The sequence below is a fragment of the Hemicordylus capensis genome, chromosome 2 (genome assembly GCF_027244095.1).
Source record: "Hemicordylus capensis ecotype Gifberg chromosome 2, rHemCap1.1.pri, whole genome shotgun sequence".
Taxonomy (NCBI): Eukaryota; Metazoa; Chordata; class Lepidosauria; order Squamata; family Cordylidae; genus Hemicordylus; species Hemicordylus capensis.
Window position 1 is genome coordinate 1,299,301 of NC_069658.1, and position 21,962 is coordinate 1,321,262.

Genomic DNA, 21,962 nt, shown 5'->3' on the forward strand with positions numbered 1-21,962 from the left:
AGGATCGAACTTGCAACCTTCTGGTTACAGGGCGGCAGGTTTACCACTGCGCCACCAGGGGCTCCCAAGCAGGCTCCTAAAGTCACTGCGCCACCAGGACTCCCAAGCAGGCTCCTAAAGTCAGCAGGGTGTCATCTCATTGAAAACAGGGTTGGTGAGCATGATGTAACAGAGATCCCAGTGGTCATCTCCAAAATCCCCCACCTGAAGCAATAAAAAGAGATCAGATCTGCCAAGGAGCAAGGGACGAGGCAATAAGGAATTGCCTTTCACCAGGAAAGAGGTGAATTTTCACCTGTTGGGCCCATTGGCTGGCTGTGGCAGGATTAGGCCTGGCTCACCCTTGGTCCAAGGAACCAGTTTTTTTGCAGCACAGATACTGCCCCTGCCCGAGGAAAGAATGCTCTGGAGCCTGGGTGAGACGGGGATGTTTGCTGCTTGCCTCGTTCCCTGTGCTCTGTCAATCGCTCTTGGCTCTGTGATTCCCCTGTTGTGGGGAGGGGTCTGTGTGTTTTCCTTGGGCTTTGTGCCTTCATCCATTTCCCCCAGAGATTAGTGTTATGTGACTGGTGGACCATCAGTGTTCCTCTAATGGGCACACTGTGGCTAATAGCCACGGAAATTGCCCTTTTCACCAGGGAAGTACCCAAAGTCTCTACCGGCTGCCCTGCTTGTGGCAGGGTCAGGCCTGGCTTGTGCCCTGTTCAACCAGCCGATGACTCAGCATCACAGCGATTGTTCCCCATTTTGTTTGGCAAAATCCAGTGTCGGAGCCTGGGGAAGGTCAGGAGCTGACCCCATCCTCCTCTGCCTCTCTCAGCTCCACTCTTCCCGTTTGCCCTGCTGTTTCAGACTGAGCTGGAAGGCTGAGCTGCCTGGCATATATGTGTGGGTACTTTCTTGTTGCACCCGGGATCCGGCTCTCTCCACCTCTGGATAGAGGTGTACTAGGTAATTTTGGAGCCTGGACCTAAGGGCCTTTGGAGGCCCCCCTCCCCTGAAAATTAAGCATGATCATGCTCAGCCGGGTGACCACACCACTGGCATAGACTAAAGAAGATTTGGGGGGCCCAAGAGGCTGTGGAGGCCCTGGACCTCGGCCCAGGATCACCTCTCGCCACCAGCTTCTGCTGCGTTGGGGCCTCCTTGGCTGTCAATTGTGTGTGCTGGTCACTCTGGGCTTGACTACTGCATTGTGCTCTGTTTGTCTCCTGCTAACGGAGCAGAGAGGCACCTTTTTAAAGTGGTGATTCTCTTTATTTAGCAGGGGGAGAGCAACTGGCCCTATCCATCCCCAGCACAGCATCCCTCCACCAGTGGCTCTCTTATGTTTATTTTTGTGATTGTGACCCCTTTGGGGACAGGGAGCCATTTTATTTTATTTACATAATATCTATGTAAACTGCTTTGGGAACTTTGTTGAAAAGTGGTATATAAATATCTGTCATATTCAATTAATGTATTCAGAAGCCAGACTGGCTCTGGACCATGCTACTCCAGTTTAAAAAACATTACACTGGCTGTCCATGTCTTCAGGGTGAAATACCAAGTGCTGGAAATTACCTATAAAGTCTGAGGGCCTGGCTATCTAAGCAAGTACCTTCTTCTATAGAAATCCCACGATTGCAGAGGTTATCTAGAGAGGTCCGTCCACCATTGCTACCACTTTGGCAAGAGCAGTGTTCCCTCTAACAGGGATTCCCAGATGTGGTTGACTACAACTCCCATAATCCCCAAGCAAAGGCTATTGCAGCTGTGGATGCTGGGAGTTATAGTCAACATCTGGGAATCCCTGTTAGAGGGAACACTGCTCAAGAGAGTTGGGCCTTTTCTGTGGCCACTCTGGAATTCTGGACTGAGAACCCCACTGTGATGCAGACTTGTTGGCTCTTCAGAGGGTCTTACAAATGCACTGTACTCCGGCATTTGGCTGATTAGAATTGCTTTAATTATATTTAAATTAATTATATTGCTGTTTTAGTTTTTATTCTTGATTTAATGGTGTGTACACTGCTCAGAGACTCATCTATGGGACAGTCTAAAGACCGAATAAATAGGGTGCCCCGCCATAGGTAGTGGCTGAGAGGTCCCCCATGGCTTGTCTTTGCCTGTGGGTCTCTCCAGTCAGCGTGTGGGGCCCACAGAGAAAGACCCTCTCCTCTGGAGGTGTGGCCCGCTACAGGGCTGGCTGCTTGCAGGGCTGCTGAGTGCAATGGGCAGGTCCTCCTTGGCGGCCATGCCAGGGTCGGGTCGGGTCGGGTCAGTAGGGTTGCCAACTGCCCCTCATGACACAGGATCATGTCCCTCGTTTCCAGGGGCGTAGCAAGGCTGGAGTGGGCCCAGAGACAAGATTTTAAAATGCCCCCCCCCCGAAGCTCAGCTCATGAAGTAAAGAAATCCTAAATGAGGCTGAATAGTGCTAACAAAAAGCACAGTAAAATTTATATATATATATATATATGCCACAAGAGAACAGCATCCTACATTATTGTTAAAAAGGGTTTGTCAACTGTGGACGATGCAAGTCATTGAATGGTCCTAGAGAAAGACAGGCTGTTCCGGGAGCTCCAGGTCTTCACACTCCCATCAGTTTCGGAGGATGAATCCAACGGAAGGAAGCCCGGGCGGGTGCGCGGCTGGGGGAGTCAGTCATGTGACTTCCCGGGGGGGGGGGGGCAGGCAGTGGGCCCCCAGACAACCGTCTCCCGCTGCCCTATGATAGTTTCGCCCCTGCTGGTTTCAGGGATGCAGTGTCGGTCCCTATAAGGACAGCATTGGCCCCTCATTGATTCAGTAGCATATCATGCAGTTGCACGGGGCTCCTGATTCCCTACCACTGTGCATACACCTCCCAGCCAGCCCCCCCCCCCCAACTCGTGCCCCTCATTCTGGCCATGAACAGTTGGCAACCCTCGTTTCCTGCCTCTTCCAAAGTGTAATGAATGGTGCCACCCATTAATCAATTAATTAATAAAGAACCTGACATGACCCACAGCACCATCCCACACAGGGCAGAGTTGGTTGGGACCGGAGGGAGGCCGAGCCCCCCCCCCCCCCTCCCCGCAGCAGCCTCTGAACTGCGCAGATGCGAATCGCGATGCCGGGCATCACGCCTCACCCCTCCTCCCCACGTTGCGCTCTTCTTCCTGGAGCGACTTGCCGTGTCCATCATCGACTTGTCCACGTTTGATTGGCTATGACGTCCCACCCGGCGCTTCCCGCATGCTCTAATCAAGGAGGCATTGCTAGGCAGAAAGTAAATTAGGGCGGGGCTTCCGCCGGGATTCTTGATTTCTACCCCCTCGCATTGGCCGATTTTTCCGATTGGTCCAGCGGTTGCCAGGATGTCCCTGCTCCCGAGCGCCCTGGCTTCTTAATTCGCCGAAGCCGGTGAAATCCCCCGGCCTCGCCGTCCTATGGGCTGAGGGGCGTTGGGGCTGTTTTTCTGATTGGCTGAGACGCCACCTGTTGCCAGGCAGAGTGCGGCCTAGCGCGCCGGGAGGAGCGTCACCCCCGATGAGTCTGCGTTGAGCGCTGAGGGGAATCCAGCAGCGAGCGAGCAGCCAGCACAGCCGCAGCAGCAGCAGCCGCCGCGGAGCGAGGCAGGCAGGCAGGCAGGCAGCAGCAGCCGCCGCCGGAGAGCAAGATCCCGACCGACCCCGCCGAAGCCGAGCCCGGTCCTCGCCATGGCCTCCGGAGCCGAGTGAGTTCCTCCTCAGGGCGCCCTGCGGATTCACGGCCGGCGCCGGTTGCTGCGAGGCCTCCTCGCCGCCCTGGCTGGGTCACGAGAGGCCTGCGGAGCGGGGGGAGGAGGCCGCCTCTGCCTCTGCCTCCACCCGCCGCCGGTAGAGTCCCCCTCCCCGGGGGCCCTCCTAACGGCCTTGACGCCGCCGCCGCTCTTCTTGGGGGGGGTTCCCCTCCTCCCGCCCTGAGCCTTTGGGCCCTCCTCGCACGTGTCCTCCTTTCCAAGCCGGGGGGGGGGGGCTGGGGGCCGGGCCGGTCCCCCAAGGAGGCCGCTCGGGGCTGCGCCTCCGCCCTCCCTCTCGCCCTGAGCTGCCTGCCCCCAAGCCCGCAGGCTGGCTTTCTCGTCACCTGGCGAATGAGCAGCCTGCAGGCGTGGCGGAGGGGAGCCCCCCGCCCCCCGAACTGCCCGCTTGGGCTCCCGCCTGGCGGGGCGGCGGCGGGCCTTGGCCCAGTTCGGCCCTGCCGGCTTTCCGACTCAGCGCGGCGGCGGCAGTGGCACTTCCTGCTTGGGAGCCGCCGCAGATGTGTCGAGTCATGGGAGGCGGGCGGGCAGCGTGGCCGGCGCTGCTGCTGGGCCAGGGCCAAGGGGCGGCTGCCGGGCACCTCCGGGGCCCTCCCGGCCTTGAAGTGGGGCGGGGTCCTGATCAGGGAGACGGACCTCCCGCCCGGAAATCCTGGCCCAGGGCTGGCAGGGAGGCTGTGCAGTCGAGGCGCCCGCGGCGGCGGCAGATGCCCGGCGCTGCTCCAGGTGGCTCCTGCGGGGAAACGGGAGTCTTCTGCTGAAGCGCAGAGGCGGCGGTCTGGGGTGTGCCGGGGCCATTGGCGGCCCGGGGCAAGTGGGTGTGGGCCCCAGGCAGGATCAGCGGGCCTTGTGCCCAGCTCTCCCTCCACGTTCCCCGCCCATCCTGCCCAAGAAAGGGCTCTTGGCTCCTCCTTTGCCTTGGACATCTGAGAAATACCGGCAAGTCTTCTGCTAGCTGCCTGCTAGTCTCCTGTGCTCCATTTGCAGGAGTCACCGTGGATTTCCTTCACTGGCTTAGGCAGGCCATTTAGAGGAATCGACCAATGGATTTGCCTTGTCAAATATGGGAGTCTTCCTCTCCCCCATTTTCTGAGTAGCCCACGTGGTCATTATAAACAGGAAATGTGGACCACTCTGGCAGAGCTGCTGGGAATGTTCCAGTCATGGAGCTAAGCACATAAGAACAGCCCTGCTGGATCAGGCCCAAGGCCCATCCAGTCCAGCATCCACTTTCACACAGTGGCCCACCAGAGGCCTCTGAAAAGCCCACAGGCAAGAGGGGAGGGCGTGCCCCCTCTTTTGCTCCCTTGCAACTGGCAGTTAGAGGCATCCTGCCTCTGAGGCTGGAGGTGGGCTATAGCCACCAGACTAAGAGGCATTGATAGATCTGTCCTCTTGATAATTTGTCTAAGCCCCTTTTAAAGTCATTCAAGCTAGTGGCCATCATCACATCCCATGGCTCTGAGGCTGTTGAGTATCTCTAGTCCCTTCCTCTTGCAGCCCATTATACCTCACCAACTTCTAACCAAGCAACTGGCATTGTTGTCCCTACCAGGTACTTTCACACTCTGATCCCTAGTGAGATTAGTGCTTGCAATGGAGCACGTGCTCAGACTGGTTATTGTTTTGAGATAGATCAGTCTGTCTCTAAACTTGCACCTGCTCCACTTGGCAAAACACATATTGCCTCATGGGGCTTAGTTGTTTTGCTTGTTGGCTGCTAACGATCACATACGAGAGTTGGAAGGCACCTTGGAGGTCTTCTAGTCCAACCTCCGGCAGGAAACACCACTGCCTGCCTGACGGATGGCTGTCCAACTTCTGTCTGAAAAACCTGTAGAGAAAGTGCAGTGAGGTAGACGGCTGCCCTGTCAAACAGCTCTGTTAGGAAATTCTTCCTAATGTCTAGGTCATGGGTTCCTCGCTATTACTGTACACTGTACCCTGATCTTCTTAAATTGCTTTTAACCACATTAAAAATATAAGAATAATTCTGTTGCTTGAGCCCCATCAGTTGGTATTGGAAAGCAGCTCAGTTGTATCTTTAAAAGGAAAAAATGATTCCTAATTCTGAAAATACCATGGAGTTTTGTTGCTGTTAGCATAGTTAAGTGCTTAGCATCACCTTCCATGCTCAAAAGCTCTGATAACTGCACCTGGAAGAAGGAGTGATTCACAGAAGCTTAGCTTCATATGAAATGTGTATTTTCCCTGCTTTGTTTGAGGCCTGAAAAACAGAACAAAAAAGTTAGGCCAAGTTCAGACTGATGGCAGGAAGCATTGCCCTGCTCTGATTTGGTTTCATGGTGCCATGTTGTCACTGAGTTAGCCATGCGATCTAGCCAGTTGGGGATCACATAGCCAGCAAGAAAAATTATTTTTTCTGAAAAAAAATGCTATTGAAGCAGCTGCTAAGAGTGAACTGGCATGGAAAAGGTATGCTTTGGGGGCTCTTCCAGAAAACATGTTGGAGTCCCCAAAAGCCTTTATTGTGTGCTTAAGTTATTTCATTAAAAAATTGTCACCACTCTAATTACAGTAGGAGGTTTGCTCCTGCTTCCTTGAATTCTGCTCACTAAATCCAGTTTCTTGAGAGAGGTGGGTGTCGTCCTAATATGAAATGTGTATGCCACCAACATTGCATTACTGATCCATATTAGAATCATCTTTGCCTTGCTGGGCGCTCCATTTTGTCAGCTGAAAAGTCTGGGTGATGTAAACTTAACGTTAACAGCATGGTGTGGAAGTAGAAGCATGGCCAGAGAACTGCATTTATAATCTTGTAAATATGGTCTTGAACCTGCTGGATCAGGCCCAAGGCCTATCTAGTCCAATAGCCTGTTTCACACAGTCTTGGAATTAGGGCAGGATAGTAGCTAGCAGAAAGGTGCTTCGGCATTGTCAGCACGGAAGGATAGGTTGCTTGCTCCTCTGAGTGGCATAACCATCCATGTTTTGACCTCCAATCAAAAGTGCAAGTCATGGATTCTCTTCCCTTAACAAGTGAATGTAATTTTAAGTCTTTGGCTGGGAGTGAATAGAAAAACAGCTGAACCCTTTCTTTGCTAGCTTTATTGCTTGAGAGAACTGAAATGCCAGAAATATCCATCATTTCCCAAATCTAGGCACCATCTTATTTTTTGTTGGCTGAAGCTGGTTGGTTCGATCTTTTGACACTTCTCAGGTGACATGGCTGCCATTAATCTGGCTATTTGAAATGCACAGGTGTCATTCCTTGAGATCCTGCCTTCTATTTTTAATGTACTTACTGCAACCTGGAAGAATGTGTCTTTCTGAGGAACCGTAAGACAATACATCTTCTGTCTCCTGTAATCTGCTCATAGATAGAACTACAGTGAAATGTCATCTGTGGCAGTGCTGTCTGGTGTCCCAGCAAGTTAACCTTCACCACAGCTTTCCAGTATTCCTCCTAGCTAAGCATATTCTTTCTGAAGTCCCACCATACCTAAACTATCTGGAGCAGCTGTTCTTTTGTTTGCCACTAAAGTGGGCCAGGAATCTTGTTTGTTTGGTTCTGTGTAAGTCCCATTGTGCCATCAATTCAAGTTTCACACTTGGTGGCAGGTTTGCCTTTCGACATTTGTTTGGGTTCCTTTTTGCTTTCTAGTTATAACTGAACAAAACTGAACTAGTTTTGCTTTCCCTTATAACTGAACAAAAGAGGCACTTTTTAAAAGTGGTGATTCCCTTTATTCAGCAGGGGGAGAGCAACTGGCCCTATCTGTCCTCAGCACAGCATCCCTCCAGTTGCTGTTGCTGGTGTCTATCTTATGTTTCTCTTTTAGACTGTGGGCCCTTTGGAGACAGGGAGCCATTATATTTATTTTTATCCATGTAAAAATAACTTGGGGAACTTCGGTTGAAAAGTGGTATATAAATATTTGTCGTATTCATATTCGTAGTGCTGGACTCTGTTCTATTGGAGGATCATCTCCCTTCACTTGCAGTGTTGGCCTGGCTCATCTTGAGGGCTTTTATCTTCAAGCTGCCTGGTTTCTTTATTGGTTTTTGAAATCTCCAGAGGCTGCTCCCTAGCTAATGAAATAGTACAATGTTCCCTCTTCAAAAACTTGTGTGTGGGGGGGGAGTGCTAAGTTGGAGTACTTGGTTAGAGCTGCTTACCGTAGATAGAGAGTCTCCAGCTCTCTCTGTGTGTGAGTGGAGCTCGGGGCTGCTTCACTGGGAGTGCCTTGCACATGAGTCCCTTCTAAGCCATGGAGACCTCACCAGAGGTGGTTCCTTTAGGGTTCCTTTAGGATCTTAAACTCATAGCCTCTTCTTCCAAGTTTGTACTTGATATGAAACTCAGTTGTCAGCCTTAATTGTTTTCTTAAAGCACCTCCCCCCCCCCCCCGCAATTGCTGCATGTCACAGAAGGCAAAGCTAAGAGTATGCTCTGAATGCCTGTTGCAGGGCAGTAACAGCTGAAGAGAGGGCATGCCCTCACCTCTTGCCTGTGGGCTTCTCAGAGGCATCTGGTGGGCCATTGTGTGAAACAGGATGCTGGACTAGATAAGCCTTGGGCATGAGCAGGGCTGCTCTTATAACATGTACCTATAGCAAGCTTGACTTTTGGGTGTTATGGCAAGCTGCACTTCACAAACACCATTTGGCACACCCCAAAAAGCACCAGTTAGCCCCTTCTAAACCTTGCTCATGTCATGGCATCATCTTGTGGGCTACACAGAGGGATTATTTGTAGTCATATGTTAATTCTGAGGCAAAAACCTGACATCTGTTAGGGAATCAAATACCTCCAAGCTCTCTGTCTTCCATGCTGTTGATGTGCTTTCACTTTCTGTTCAGGGTAATACAGTACAAAACTAGAAACACTGAAGCAGTTCGTACTTCAGGCAAAACTGATGTCTAAACAAAACTGTTGTAGTTTCGTAGTTACCCACACTATTCAGTAGCAGTGTTCCCTCTAACAGGGATTCCCAGATGTTGTTGTCTACAACTCCCAGAATCCCCAAGCAAAAGCCATTATAGCTGGGGATTCTCGGAGTTGTAGTCAACATCTGGGAATCCCTGTTAGAGGGAACACTGCTCAATAGCGTTTAGAGCCGGACTGCACAACCTTGGCCCTCCAGCTGTTTTTGAACTAGGACTCCCATCAACCCCCAGGCACAGGGGCCAAGAATCAGGGGTGATGGGACTTGTAGTCCAACATCTGCAGGAGGGCTGAAGTTGTGCAGCCCTGGCTTAGAGGCTTTTAGCACTGGAACCCTCCTCAGGGGCCTCCTTTCTGGAAAGAATGTTAGAAAGCAGTGAGTGATTGGATGACTGCTCTTCATATCCTTGGGACCTGCTCTCTGTGATCCTGCAAAGCTCTCCTTGTCTGTTTTCCAGCTTTTGATCTTGCTGGATATACTATATCTGGCCAAGGATGGATATAGAGAGACTGTCTGAAGTTGAGTGTAAAGAAGGCAGGAACTAGCAAGTGGGACTTACTGGCAGAGCTGGAGAGACTAGAGGATACTTCTAAGGGATGGCCTCCAGCACTCCAGGCTGTCACACTTGTCTACTTTGACATGGTCCTAAAATCATTGAATGCCCAGGCAGAACAAGGAAATAGCCATGGGTTGTGACTGTTCACCAGCTCTGGAAGGCTGTGACTTCACCTGGGGCTGTACTTTGAATACTGTTCACTGTCTGTAGGTGCTTCTGGCCACCCACCTGCTGATGGAACTTGGGTTGTTGAGGAGCATAATGCCTTCATCCCACTGCATCTGCACTTCCTGGGCCCAGTCCAGAGTCCTAGTTTGAATCTGCAGAAACATAAATGGCTTGAGCAGTACCTAGAGAAATGATACTTAATCTGTGTAGTGTTGTGATCACTTTGTGCCCTCTGTAACAAATGGAGAAAACATGCAGAAAGATTCTTTATGGATACTCTACAGTCCTGAATCTCTCTTAGTGCCTAGAAGTTTGATAATAGGCTGAGCTGGTGTGTCTTTTGATGGGACGAACCAGTGTTTCTTCTAGCACTCTCCTTCTGAGAATCAAGTGGGTTAAAGCTCTGAAATCTGTCATTCCTTGTAGGAAGGTGTGGGCAAGAGGCTCTCACTTGGGTTACCTGCAGCTTTGTCGCCAGGGGGGTGCTGTCCTTTTGGCACAATGAAATGAAAGACTCTTTGGATGTGCTTTGTCTTTGGTGGAACTGCCACTTGCTGCTTTTGGGGGAGCAGGTTGCTTTGATACCATGGCATCATCAGGAACACAATTGTGAACACTTCTGATCTAAAACTGCTTACTAGCAAACTGAGCAGAGGACTCTGTTTCAGAATACGTTGAGCTCTCATTCCTTTGTGTTGATCATTGTGTTTACACTGTGTCATCTGCTGTACTTGCCTTTCAGGCTTGCTTAAGAGAAAGTGCAACAAAAGCAGCAGTGCATGGAGGGAAAATGGTCAAAGGCAGGGTGTGACTTGGTGTTTCCTAGGCTCCCAACAACTTTTTTCTTCTTACAGTTCCAAAGCTGATGACCTATCAACTGCAATTCTGAAGCAGAAGAACCGGCCCAATCGGTTAATTGTTGATGAAGCAATCAATGAGGACAACAGTGTTGTGTCACTGTCCCAGGTGTGTTCAGAGTAACAGTGGGAAGCTGCATAGCTGATGTGTGCCATTTGTGGGTGCCTCTTATGCTTACACTGAACTTTGAGATCCCCCAATTTTCAAAAAGAGATCCAGGGGGGGTCCAGGAAATTACAGGCTGGTTAGCCTAACCTACTTCCACAGGGTTGTTGTGAGGAGAAACGTAAGTATGTAGTATACCGCTCTGGGCTCCTTGGAGGGAGAGCAGGATATAAAATGTAATAAATAAAGAAACAAACAAACAAACCTCTGTTGGCTAAATTGATGGAAAGTATATTTAAGGACAAAAACATACAGAAGAACAGGCCTTTCTGAAGGAGAACCAGCATGGCTTCTACAAGGGCAAGTCTTGACTCACTAACCTTTTGGGGTTCTTTGAGAGCATTGACAGGCATGTGAATAAAGGTGATCTAGTTGACATAGTATACTTGGACTTCCAAAAAGCTTTTGACAAAATTCCCCAGCAAAGGCTCTTGTGTAAACTTAGCAGTCATGGAATAAAGGGACAGGTTCATGTGTAGATCAATAACTGGTTTAAGGACAGGAAAAAGAGGGTAGGAATAAATGGATAGTTTTCACAATGGAGGGAAGTAAGAAGAGGGGTCCTCTAGGGATCAGTACTGGGACCAGTGCTCTTTAACTTGTTCATAAATGATCTAGAAGTTGGGGCTAAGCGGAGAATTAGCCACATTTGCAGATGACACTAAACTATTTAGGGTAGTAAAATCTAAAGCATATTATGAGGAGCTGCAAAACAATCTCTCCAAACTGGGTAAATGGATGACAAAATGGCAAATGCAGTTCAGTGTAAGCAGGTGTAAAGTGATGCATTACCCCCCCACCCCCATTTCACATAAACACTGATGGGGTCTGAGCTGTCCTTGACTGACCAGGAGAGAGATCTTGGGGTTGTGATGGACAGCTCATTGTAAATGTCAACTCAATGTGCAGCAGCAGAGAAAAAGGCAAATTCCATGCTAGGGATCATTAGGAAGGGGATTGAAAATAAAACTGCTGATATAATGCTCTTATACAAATCTATGGTGCAGCTGCATCTGGAGTACTGCATACAGTTCTAGTCACCGTATCTTAAGAAGCACATTGTAGAACTGGAAAAGATGCCGAAGAGGGCAGCCAAGATGATCAGGGGCCTGGAGCACCTTCCTCTTATGAGGCAAGGCTACAACAGCTGGGGCTGTTTAGTTTGAAAAAGAGGTGACTACAGTTTTACCACCAGCCTCTGTTATCCAGCCAACACTTTCTTGTATTTTTATTTTATTTTATTACATTTTATATCCCACTCTTTCTCCAAGGAGTCCAGAGCAGTGTACTACATACTTAAGTTTCTCCTCACAACAACCCTGTGAAGTAGGTTAGGCTGAGAGAGAAGTGACTGGCCCAGAGTCACTCAGCAAGTATCATGGCTGAATGGGGATTTGAACTCGGGTCTCCCCAGTCCTAGTCCAGTGCTCTAGCCACTACATGACTCTGGCTCATCTCTGTATCAGATACTTTAAAAAAAGAAGAAATAATCCCAAACTAAAGCATTTTTAAACAAGGATGTCTGCTTTGAGTTTATCCTGCTTTGCATCACATCTCTGTGTGTTGGGTTATCGTTTTCTGGATGATTTTATTCCTCTTTTGAACTACTACAGATTTAACATACTGGCTCATTTAGTTTTTAAGAACAACTAAAAACACATCTTTTTAAAGAGGCTTTTTAATGTTTCACATGTTGTGTATATCTGGTAGGTTATTTAGTTTTTAGTTCTTATAATTCTTAGTTTTTAGCTTTACGATTTTAATTTAGAATTTTAAAAGCTAGTTTTGATTGCGGTTTTAGCTTGTTTAATTTGATTCATTTTAGTAGTCTGATTTTTACATTGTAACTGTTTTATAAATGATGTGAGCTGCCCCGAGCAGCAATGTGCTGGAGGGGTGGGGTATAAATAAAATAGCTGTGTATTGGACCCCCTGCTTTCTCATCCCTGTTATTTACAGGCCAAAATGGATGAACTGCAGCTATTCAGAGGAGATACAGTCCTCCTTAAAGGGAAGAAGAGGAGAGAGGCAGTTTGTATTGTCCTGTCTGATGACACCTGCTCTGATGAAAAGATCCGCATGAACAGGGTTGTCCGCAACAATTTGAGGGTGCGCCTTGGAGATGTGATCAGGTGAGGGTTGTATGTCCAGCTAGATATGCTGAGTTAATTTGCCAGGTGTTAAGCATTGTATTGTATTGTATTGTATTATGCACAAGGGAAAAGCTAGGAAGAAGTTTCTCTTCAGCTTGTGTGTTGTCTTGTTGGAGCTTTAACTTCTGGCTGTATCTCTTGTAGAGTTGGACTGTACTGTTATACATGTGAAACTCGGAAAATTAGAATATCGTGCAAAAGTCCATTAATTTCAGTAATGCAAATTAAAAGGTGAAACTGATATATGAGACAGACGCATTACATGCAAAGCGAGATAAGTCAAGCCTTACTTTGTTATAATTGTGATGATCATGGCGTACAGCTCATGAAAACCCCAAATCCACAATCCCAGAAAATTAGAATATTACATGGAACCAAGAAGACAAGGATTGTAGAATAGAACAATATCGGACCTCTGAAAAGTATAAGCATGCATATGTATTCAGTACTTGGTTTGGGCCCCTTTTGCAGCAATTACTGCCTCAATGCGGCGTGGCATGGATGCTATCAGCCTGTGGCACTGCTGAGGTGTTATGGAAGACCAGGATGCCTCATTAGCGGCCTTCAGCAATTCTGCATTGTTTGGTCTCATGTCTCTCATCCTTCTCTTGGCAATGCCCCATAGATTCTCTATGGGGTCAGGTCAGGCGAGTTTGCTGGCCAATCACGCACAGTACACTGTATACTTTTCAGAGGTCCGATATTGTTCTGTTCTACAATCCTTGTCTTCTTGGTTCCATGTAATATTCTAATTTTCTGGGATGGTGGATTTGGGGTTTTCATGAGCTGTACGCCATGATCATCACAATGATAACAAATTAAGGCTTGACTTATCTCGCTTTGCATGTAATGCGTCTGTCTCATATATCAGTTTCACCTTTTAATTTGCATTACTGAAATTAATGGACTTTTGCACGATATTCTAATTTTCCGAGTTTCACCTTGTATTAATTCTCTTGCTCTACAAGTATTGCAGTGGTCTTACTTGTTTGGGGCTTATCTACAAAAGTGCTGATGAGTGAAATGTTTGGTTTTTTTTAATTTTTACAAAGAAGATATTCTGTCCCAGTCAGTACTTGGAATAGAGAGTCTGGGCAGAGAAGAAGAAGCTGCAGCAGCCAAGAAACAAGTGTGTCTGCATGCTGCTTGGAGGCAAGGCTCATACAGTTCCTTTTCTATGGGCAGTTGGCTCCCTTGCTGCTGGCTTAAAACAGTGGTCAAAACACATCTTTTCTACCGGGCTGTCAACTGATGTGCCTATGCTCTTACTGTTTTTATACTGCCTGTGAGTTGCTCTCTGCTGTGGGGTTTAAAAAAAAAGTTGTTTTTGATCTTATACATTGTCATCATTATGGTTATTTTAGTATATTAACTGCCCTGGTAGTCCCTTAGCAGGGACTGAAAGATAGGATATACATACTTTAAATAAAGCAGGGCTGCCCGATTGAAGCTTCTAAATCAAGAGATGCTGCAGAGTAATCTTTGCTGCATTCTGGGTTAAGGCATGTCCCTCTTAAAAATAAGCACCTCTTTCCAACATGAACATCCTGCTGCTGCTCTCGCCCATCTCAGTTTCATTAAACTGATGTCCCTCCTTGAAGGTGGGGGGCATCTGGAAAGCTCACTGAATTCTGAAACAATCACTTCTGGGAACAATCAGCGTCTGGAAACAATCACTTAATTCTGAAACTCAGTTTTTTCACTTTGAAGGTGCTTATTATTGTAACTTGTAACATTTGGAAAGGCTGAGGCATTTGAAATTATTTTGTTCCAGTCCTTTGGTGGGGACAAGTGATGTCTTCTGCTCTGAGCAAGGAGACTAGTTAGACTAGTAGACCTCCAAGGTACCTTCTCTTCCAACTCTATAAAGTTCTGTGCAGCAAAAGAACAGGAGCTGAATCCCCTGGTGGAGGGCAGAGGAAGAGTCTCAAAGGTACCCAGCTGATAAAGCTCATGGTCTGGAAAAAATCTACTGAGACAAAGTAATTAGGCATAAATCGTGGGACTGAGAGATGAATGGCTTCTCCCAACCTGCCTTATCCCTTAGCTGCCTCTGAAGTGGAGAAGGAACATCCAGCTTATGAGTCAGTCGGGTCACATGAGGAGAGGAATGGGTGGTGGGGTTGTCTTGTCCTGAACGCTTGGGAGTGTGTGTTTCTTGTACATATTTTTAGCTGGCAAGTGCTGGGAAGAGCAAAAGCTGTGCACCTAAGGGTCACTGAGGAATACTCTTGCTTTTCAGCATCCAGCCGTGTCCAGATGTGAAGTATGGCAAGCGCATCCATGTGCTGCCCATTGATGACACAGTGGAAGGGATCACAGGGAACTTGTTTGAGGTCTACCTCAAGCCATACTTCCTGGAAGCATATAGACCAATCAGAAAAGGTAATATCACATGGCACAGATCATGGAGCGTCACAGGCTCATAAGGAGCCTGTAGAGTGGGAGATCTGGGGAGAATTAGGCTGGGATCTGGGTTACAGCTGCCCATTCTCTAGGTCTTTCATCCTAAAGAGAAGCCCATGGATTTCTGCCATCTGGAGTGAACTGTGGCCCTGTGAACTGGGCATTAGACTGGCATCTCCAGTGTCCAAGCCATATGAGCTTTTTTTATTCCAAAGACAGGGAGCAGATGATTCTTGTAGGCTTTTCCCATTAGGGATGTGCATGAACGGAGGTTCATGCACTGGTTTGGTGCCACGGGAAGGGGGAGCGGGACCTTTAAGAAAAAGGAGAGCAGGTCATTACCTGCTCACCACCGCTGCATGCAGCTTCCTGCTGCAGCGGCATTTGTCCCAAGTACCTGTACATGGTGCCAGCACACACAGTGCTGGTGCCATATGTGTACTGGTGCCGCGTACAGGTACTTGGGACAAGTGCTGCTGCAGCAGGAAGCTGCATGTGGTGGCAGAGAGCAGGTAAGGACTTGCTCTGCTTTCACTTAGATTCTGCTCATCTTCTCACAGCACTGAACCAGTGCACGAGCCTCGGTGCACCCATTTTGCTTGTTTGCTGCCTTTTAAAAGATGGGATATACATAAATAATGATGAAGTGGCCGGAGGCACTGGGGCTCTCCTTCCTGGCCAAGACTTGATTTCATCCCTCAGATCACTGCCTTGTGGCAAAGCGGTGCAGTCAAGATTCCCCCCCACCCCCGTGCCGCCTCTAGCGGTCTGCAGCTCTCCCCGCCGCAGGCTGGCTTGTGTAGTTTTGCAGTCACAGCCTAGAAGCGCCTTCTGGCTTTCCTGTGCTTTCTCTTCAAACACTGTTGCTGTCCCTTGCAGTGCAGCTGGTCAGGGGAACAGATGGGCAAGTGGGGGGACTGTTTTTTAAATTCATTTTTACTCTCTTTTTATCCAGAAGAGAGTAGAATTGTGCATTGCCCCAAAGGGAAACTACAATAACTCACAGAAACCAACACTATTCTAAAATGCAAACCGTTGATGCTTTAGAACACTGGAAAGGCATTCCAAAGCCACCCCCTTTGCTCACAGATTCTCCCCTTGGTGACTCTCAGTTGCGCTTCTGTTTTCTCTTCCGATGGGCAGGAGGGGTATGACCATGACTGCTTTTCTGTGTTTGGGAAAGGGGCATAGCTGCACATTACCTGCTAAACCAGTTAAAGCTTCACGTTTTCCCTTGACTCCCGTATAGTTAAATCTCTTCACCACTACCAAGTTCCTGGTTCAAATCTTGCCTTTCCCATGAACTCAGTAAGTGGCCTTAGGCAAGCCATATTCACTCTGCCCTCCATCTGCAATGTGGGGCATAGAGGGCTATTGCAAGGATTACAGCCAGATAATGCAGGTGTGTCAAACTCAAATAGCATGGTGGGCTGGATTTGATTCCAGTGCATCTCCAGGGAACCACACGTGCCTCATGCCTTCTGTCTTCCTCCTCCACCTTCTTTCTCCCACTCTCTTCCTTTCTTTCTTCCTCCCTCTCTCTTCTTTTTGCACTAGAATAAGCTCAGGGAAAGGTGGCTTTTTTCCTTTTTCCTTTTTTTCTTTTGGGAAGGAATTCTGAAAAACACACTCTCCCCTTGACCTGCAGCTACCAAACTTTGATCCTGCCACTTAAATTAGTTGGCTGCACTACATTTTACACCACAATATGTTCAGGGGAAGGTTGATTTTAAATAAAGAAAAATTCGGAGCTAGCCAGCTAGCTCGCTGCCCCCAGGGCCTGCCTCAGCCAGCCCTAGTGAATAATGAAGCAAGCCTCCCCTTCTCCTTCTGAGTGGCAGTGACCGAGGCCTCGGACTGCCACTACCCCCAGGCACGGAGGGGATGGGGGAAGAAGCACCGTGGGGGGTGGGGGCTAAGGAGCACCACAGTGGGAAGAAGCAGCACAGTGAGGGTGGGGGGTAAAGTGTGCTGTGTTGGGGATTAGGAGCGCTGCCAGCATGGAAGAGAGAACTGCCGTGGTGGGTGGCGATACACAGCAGCAGCTTGTCAGGGGCTGGACTGCTCTGCTCCATGGGCTGCATCTGCCCTGCAGGCCCACAGTCTGGAGAGAATGTATCTGAAGTGCTCTGGACATGCTAAGAATGGTACAGATTTGTAGTAGTAATTGCCGGGCTGGCTGCTTCTCTGCCAGCGTGGTGTAGTGGTTAGAGTGCTGGACTAGGACCAGGGAGACCCGAGTTCAAATCCCCATTCAGCCATGAGACTTGCTGAGTGGACTCTGGGCCACTCTCACTTCTCTCTCAGCCTAACCTACCTCACAGGGTTGTTGTGAAGAGAAACTTAAGTATGTAGTACACCGCTCTGGGCTCCTTGGAGGAAGAGCGGGATATAAATTTAAAACAAAACAGTTCTGGTCCCCTCCTAGGAAGGCCCAGGACTGCCTTGGTCACTCTGTGTCTGTGTCCCGCACTGTAGTTCTGTAGTAAAGGGAAGCCCTGCAACAGCTGCTCCCTCATTCTGTGCTTGCTAGTGCAGAGTCAGGGTGTGCTGCGGAAACCCTTGAGAGTGTCTCTTGAAAGCTGATGGGAACCCTTCTGCTGTATTAACCAATCCACTGGATATTTCAGGGGACATCTTCCTGGTGCGAGGGGGGATGCGTGCAGTGGAGTTCAAGGTTGTGGAGACGGACCCGAGCCCATACTGCATAGTGGCTCCAGACACTGTCATCCACTGCGAGGGAGAGCCCATCAAGCGAGAGGTGAGTTGGGTAGACCTCTCCCACAGCTTGTAAGGATGGCTAGGGTGGAGTGGGTGGGGCTCTTCAGGACGAGATGAAGTTCAGGATTGGAAGTGCCTTATATGATGCTGGGGGGAGGGCAGGGCTCCTCTGAGAGGGGAGGCAGAGTGTGTGTTTGGGGGTGGGGCTTATCAACATGACCTTGTCAAGGCAGCCACGTGCCAGGTCCTCTGTCATAGGAGTGCCTCAGCCCATGGCTTTGACTTCTAAGCACAGCATTGGTTTGTCTTCCTGTGCATGAAAGGCTGGACAGGACTGCAGCCTTGCGTTCTTGGTTTGTTGTGACCCTCTGGGATGCATTGGCCAGGTGGTGCTTAAAATCTTGTCACTTCTGAAAGGAAGTACTTGACACACTAGTTGGGGCAAGAGGCATATGGGAAACAAGTTCTCGTGCAAATTGGCTGAGCCCTGGAATCTTTCATCTTGGGCTTCAAAATTCAAAGTTAGCCCTTAAAAGCATGTTAATCTTGGGACTTGTCACTTCTGGACCGATTGGACATAGTTGCCATAGTACTCTAACTTCTGGGTCCTTTGTGTCTTCCTGGCCAGGATGAAGAGGAGTCCCTGAATGAAGTGGGCTATGATGACATTGGAGGCTGCCGAAAGCAGCTGGCTCAGATCAAGGAGATGGTGGAGCTTCCGCTCAGACACCCTGCTCTCTTTAAGGCCATTGGAGTGAAGGTGCGCCTGGCCTGCGGGAGAGCAGACTTAGCCGAAGAATTCCCTTATCCAGCTCTGCAAAGGGCTTGGACTGTGGTCTGTGTGGGTGAGGAGCAGGTTCCACGCGCCAGAATGCGTGGCGCTTGTCCTGAGGCACTAGTGTGTGCTGCCTGGGGCCACCTGCAAAAGTGCCTGATGCTGCAGGCTGCTGTATGATGCAGGTCCAGATACAGGCTTCAGGGGCCTTTGCTGGGTAGCACAGCTGGTGCTTACTAGAATTTGGATGTAATCGTTGCACTAAAACAAGTGATTTGTCCTCCTTCAGCCTCCCCGTGGGATCCTGCTTTATGGCCCACCAGGTACTGGGAAGACCCTGATTGCCCGAGCAGTGGCCAATGAGACTGGAGCTTTCTTCTTCCTCATCAATGGTGAGTTCCAGGCATGCCTGACTCAAGTTAGCAAAAGGCAACAGGGCAGTAAGCAAATGATCCGCTTGACACACAACCTGGGTGGGTTGGTTGGTTGAACTGCTTTAACAAGCAGTATATAAATGTTTGTAGTTTGTTTTGCAAGAGTTCAGGTTAGTAAGTCTGACCTAAAGCTACATCTGTTTCTTGGTCTGTCTTACTCTTTCCATTTGGATTGAGTTGAACTGGACTGTGGGTTGCTCCCACAAAGTTTTGGGCGGTGCTTAGCGCACCTGAAGAGCTGGCACTTTCTAGCAAGCTTGCAGGGTGCCTTTCTTTCTAAATGCTGGCAGCTGCTAAGGAGTTGAGGAGGAGGAGGTCCTCGTCAGCTTTGCTTTTCCTCAACTACGGCTTTTCTTCTCTTAATCTCTCCCCACTATTTCTGTGTTAGTGTCGAGGAACGCCTGTATGATCTTGAAAGGTTGCTGCAGGTGTATTGTATTTGCTTCTCAACCCAGTAACTGACTATTGCCATTGTCAGTTATAAGGTGGTGGTTCATCCTTGTCTTACCTCTAGGAAGCTTCCTTGTTCTTCCCTTGGGCATTGTGTGTTTATGAAAGGCTTTGGCTTGCTCAGTTATCTGTAGAGAACCAGTCTCCTTTTTAAACTTCACAGGTATCTTAAGGAGCCTAAAGGAAGCCCATGGCTCTATGCATTGCAAACAATCCTAGGTGAAAAAAGGATAGCAAATCTTCTGCCTGATCTACAGTGTTGATCATTTTGGTTCTTCTGTTTCGGAGTTGAGACTGACTCAAAGATGCTTTGTTTTAAGGCAAGATGGAAGGCCAGGAGATGCAGCAAGTGGGTCAGTCTCTGGACTGGCAGCTAGAAACTGGCACTGTTGCTAGACTCAAGAGGCCTTGGGAGCTCCAGTTTGTTATCCTGCAATAATAAGTAGGCCTGCCTCTTTTGCTGACCCCTTGCTGCTGCTTTCCACCTCCTGTGAGTGGCATCTTGCTGGTTTTCCACAGGCCCTGAAATCATGAGCAAGCTGGCGGGCGAGTCGGAGAGCAACCTGCGGAAGGCCTTTGAAGAAGCAGAGAAGAATGCTCCTGCAATCATCTTCATTGATGAGCTGGATGCCATTGCTCCAAAGAGAGAGAAGGTGAGCGTTCTGCCGCTGCCGGTGGAGACTGACAGGGTTCAGTTGTGTGGATACAGAACTTTGAAAATATGCTTGGGCTAATGATGAGTGACACACGTTAGAGTGCAGGCAGCTCTTAGCTCAAACTTCAGACTGTCAAGAAGGATTCTGCTTGAGTTCTTTGCAGTTGGATCCAAGGCCTTCAACTTAGGCATATTACTTATCCGCTAGGGCTATGTCTTTCCAGAAACGTAACTTAGTGCTCCTGAAACTGTTGAGTATAGGGGCCCAGTTCACATATCCTAGCTCTTGAAAGGCCCTGCTGGGAGTCAGGAAGCAGTCTGTATGCCACACCCTAGATGGTTGTCTTCTGCTGCAAGCATCTTGCACAAGGCAGGCTTGGGCAACTGTCTGGTCCCAGAGTGAAGTCTGCCTGGAATGTTTCCCCTCCAATTTCTGGGTCCTGCGGTAACTCTTTTTGTGTTCTCTTGGGTATCCACACCAGTCTGTGCCTTGGGGCTGAGCCCTTTCCTAGAAGATCTTGACACCTCCCCGCTCTCTCCACAGACGCATGGTGAGGTGGAACGGCGCATTGTGTCTCAGTTGCTGACACTCATGGATGGTCTGAAGCAACGAGCGCATGTGATTGTAATGGCAGCTACCAACAGACCTAACAGCATCGATCCAGCACTCCGGCGATTTGGTAACTTTACTTTAAGTAGAATCTATAGCCCCCTATACCATCAAGGCAATTAACAAAATGAAATACCCATTAAAAACATAAACAAAAGAACCAGTATTTTTTTGTGTGTGTGTTTTTTTTAAAGCCCACAGTCCATTAAAACCAGTTCTACTGATCATCTGCCTTACACATGAGGGCAAGGGCACCTGGAGAAGGGCTTTGGAAGATGACCTTAGCCACTGGGCAGGCTCCTACAGGAGCATGTAGTAGGTGTCCTTCAGACCCCCTGGTCCTAAGCTGTTTGGGGCTTTCAGGGTTAACATCACACCTTGGGTTGAGCCCAATATTCTTAAAATAGTCTTAAAATATTCTTAAAATTTGTACACCGCCTAGAGATATACATATCAGGCAGTATAAAAATATGATAGATAGATGAATAAATAATTAAGACGGGGAGCCAATAGAACTTGTTGGCCAATCCTAGGAAACAGCCCAGCCATTGCAGCTTGAACCAGCTGTAGCTTCTGGACACTCTTCAAAGGCAGCCCCATGGGTAATGCATTAAAGTAATCTAACTGGACACCATGATTGCCATAGGTCAGTGTGGCTCAGTTTTCAGTGGAGCTACAAGGTGGTAGATGTTGCTTACGGAGGTGTGCCTGATTGATCTTCCATTAATTTTGCACTACAACCTTCTGCCCAAGTACTTGTAGTCCTGGGGGAATTCCGTTTGTTTTGTTTAGGACCAGCCCATTTCTCTTCAGTTTGCTGGGTCTTTAAAACTGGAAACTGTAACACATGAGCAAATTGTGGCTCTCCTTTGCTTAGCATTTCACATGTGCAAGGAAACCAGCTTGGGGGCAGCAGAAAGTGAGAGCAGTTATGCTCCCTGGCTGGCAGAGCAGGCACTACTTGGCAGCAAAGGGCTGGATAGCTTGCCCTTCACCTGGCTTGTACAACAGAAACAAGTTGGTGGGATTTCTGCTTTATGAAAAAACAGCATGTTGGAGAATCTGGTAACTAAATTCTTCACTCTGACAAACTAGCTTTCTATGTGTGGGACGGGGTGTACTTTTGGTCGCAGAACAGTCAGACATGTAGCTTTTATGCAACCTAAAGTAGCACAGTCCGAAGACAAGCTTTCTCTTGATTCTGCTGCATATATAAATTAGGTCTTTGCTCTCATTTGAGAGGATCACTCGTTTGGCTGCAGGGAGGTTTTGGAGAGGGTTGAGTGCAATGCAGCAGCCTTTCTGTTTTGGAAGACAAACCAGCACTGCTTT

The 21,962-nt window shown here is 48.6% G+C and overlaps 1 protein-coding gene across 1 annotated transcript in view; it reads left to right on the top strand.

The window, feature by feature from the left end:
- Positions 1–3,414: 3,414 nt before the first annotated feature.
- The window catches only part of VCP (valosin containing protein), a 28,048-nt gene continuing 9,500 nt past the window's right edge, over positions 3,415–21,962 (top strand). Inside the window, exons 1-9 of the mRNA XM_053297088.1 lie at positions 3,415–3,703; positions 10,258–10,369; positions 12,386–12,558; positions 14,822–14,964; positions 17,616–17,746; positions 18,335–18,466; positions 18,771–18,873; positions 19,885–20,018; positions 20,565–20,700. Coding sequence (XP_053153063.1) covers positions 3,687–3,703; positions 10,258–10,369; positions 12,386–12,558; positions 14,822–14,964; positions 17,616–17,746; positions 18,335–18,466; positions 18,771–18,873; positions 19,885–20,018; positions 20,565–20,700 — 1,081 coding nt within the window. The 5' untranslated portion in view covers positions 3,415–3,686. The remainder of the gene's footprint in view (positions 3,704–10,257; positions 10,370–12,385; positions 12,559–14,821; positions 14,965–17,615; positions 17,747–18,334; positions 18,467–18,770; positions 18,874–19,884; positions 20,019–20,564; positions 20,701–21,962) is intronic.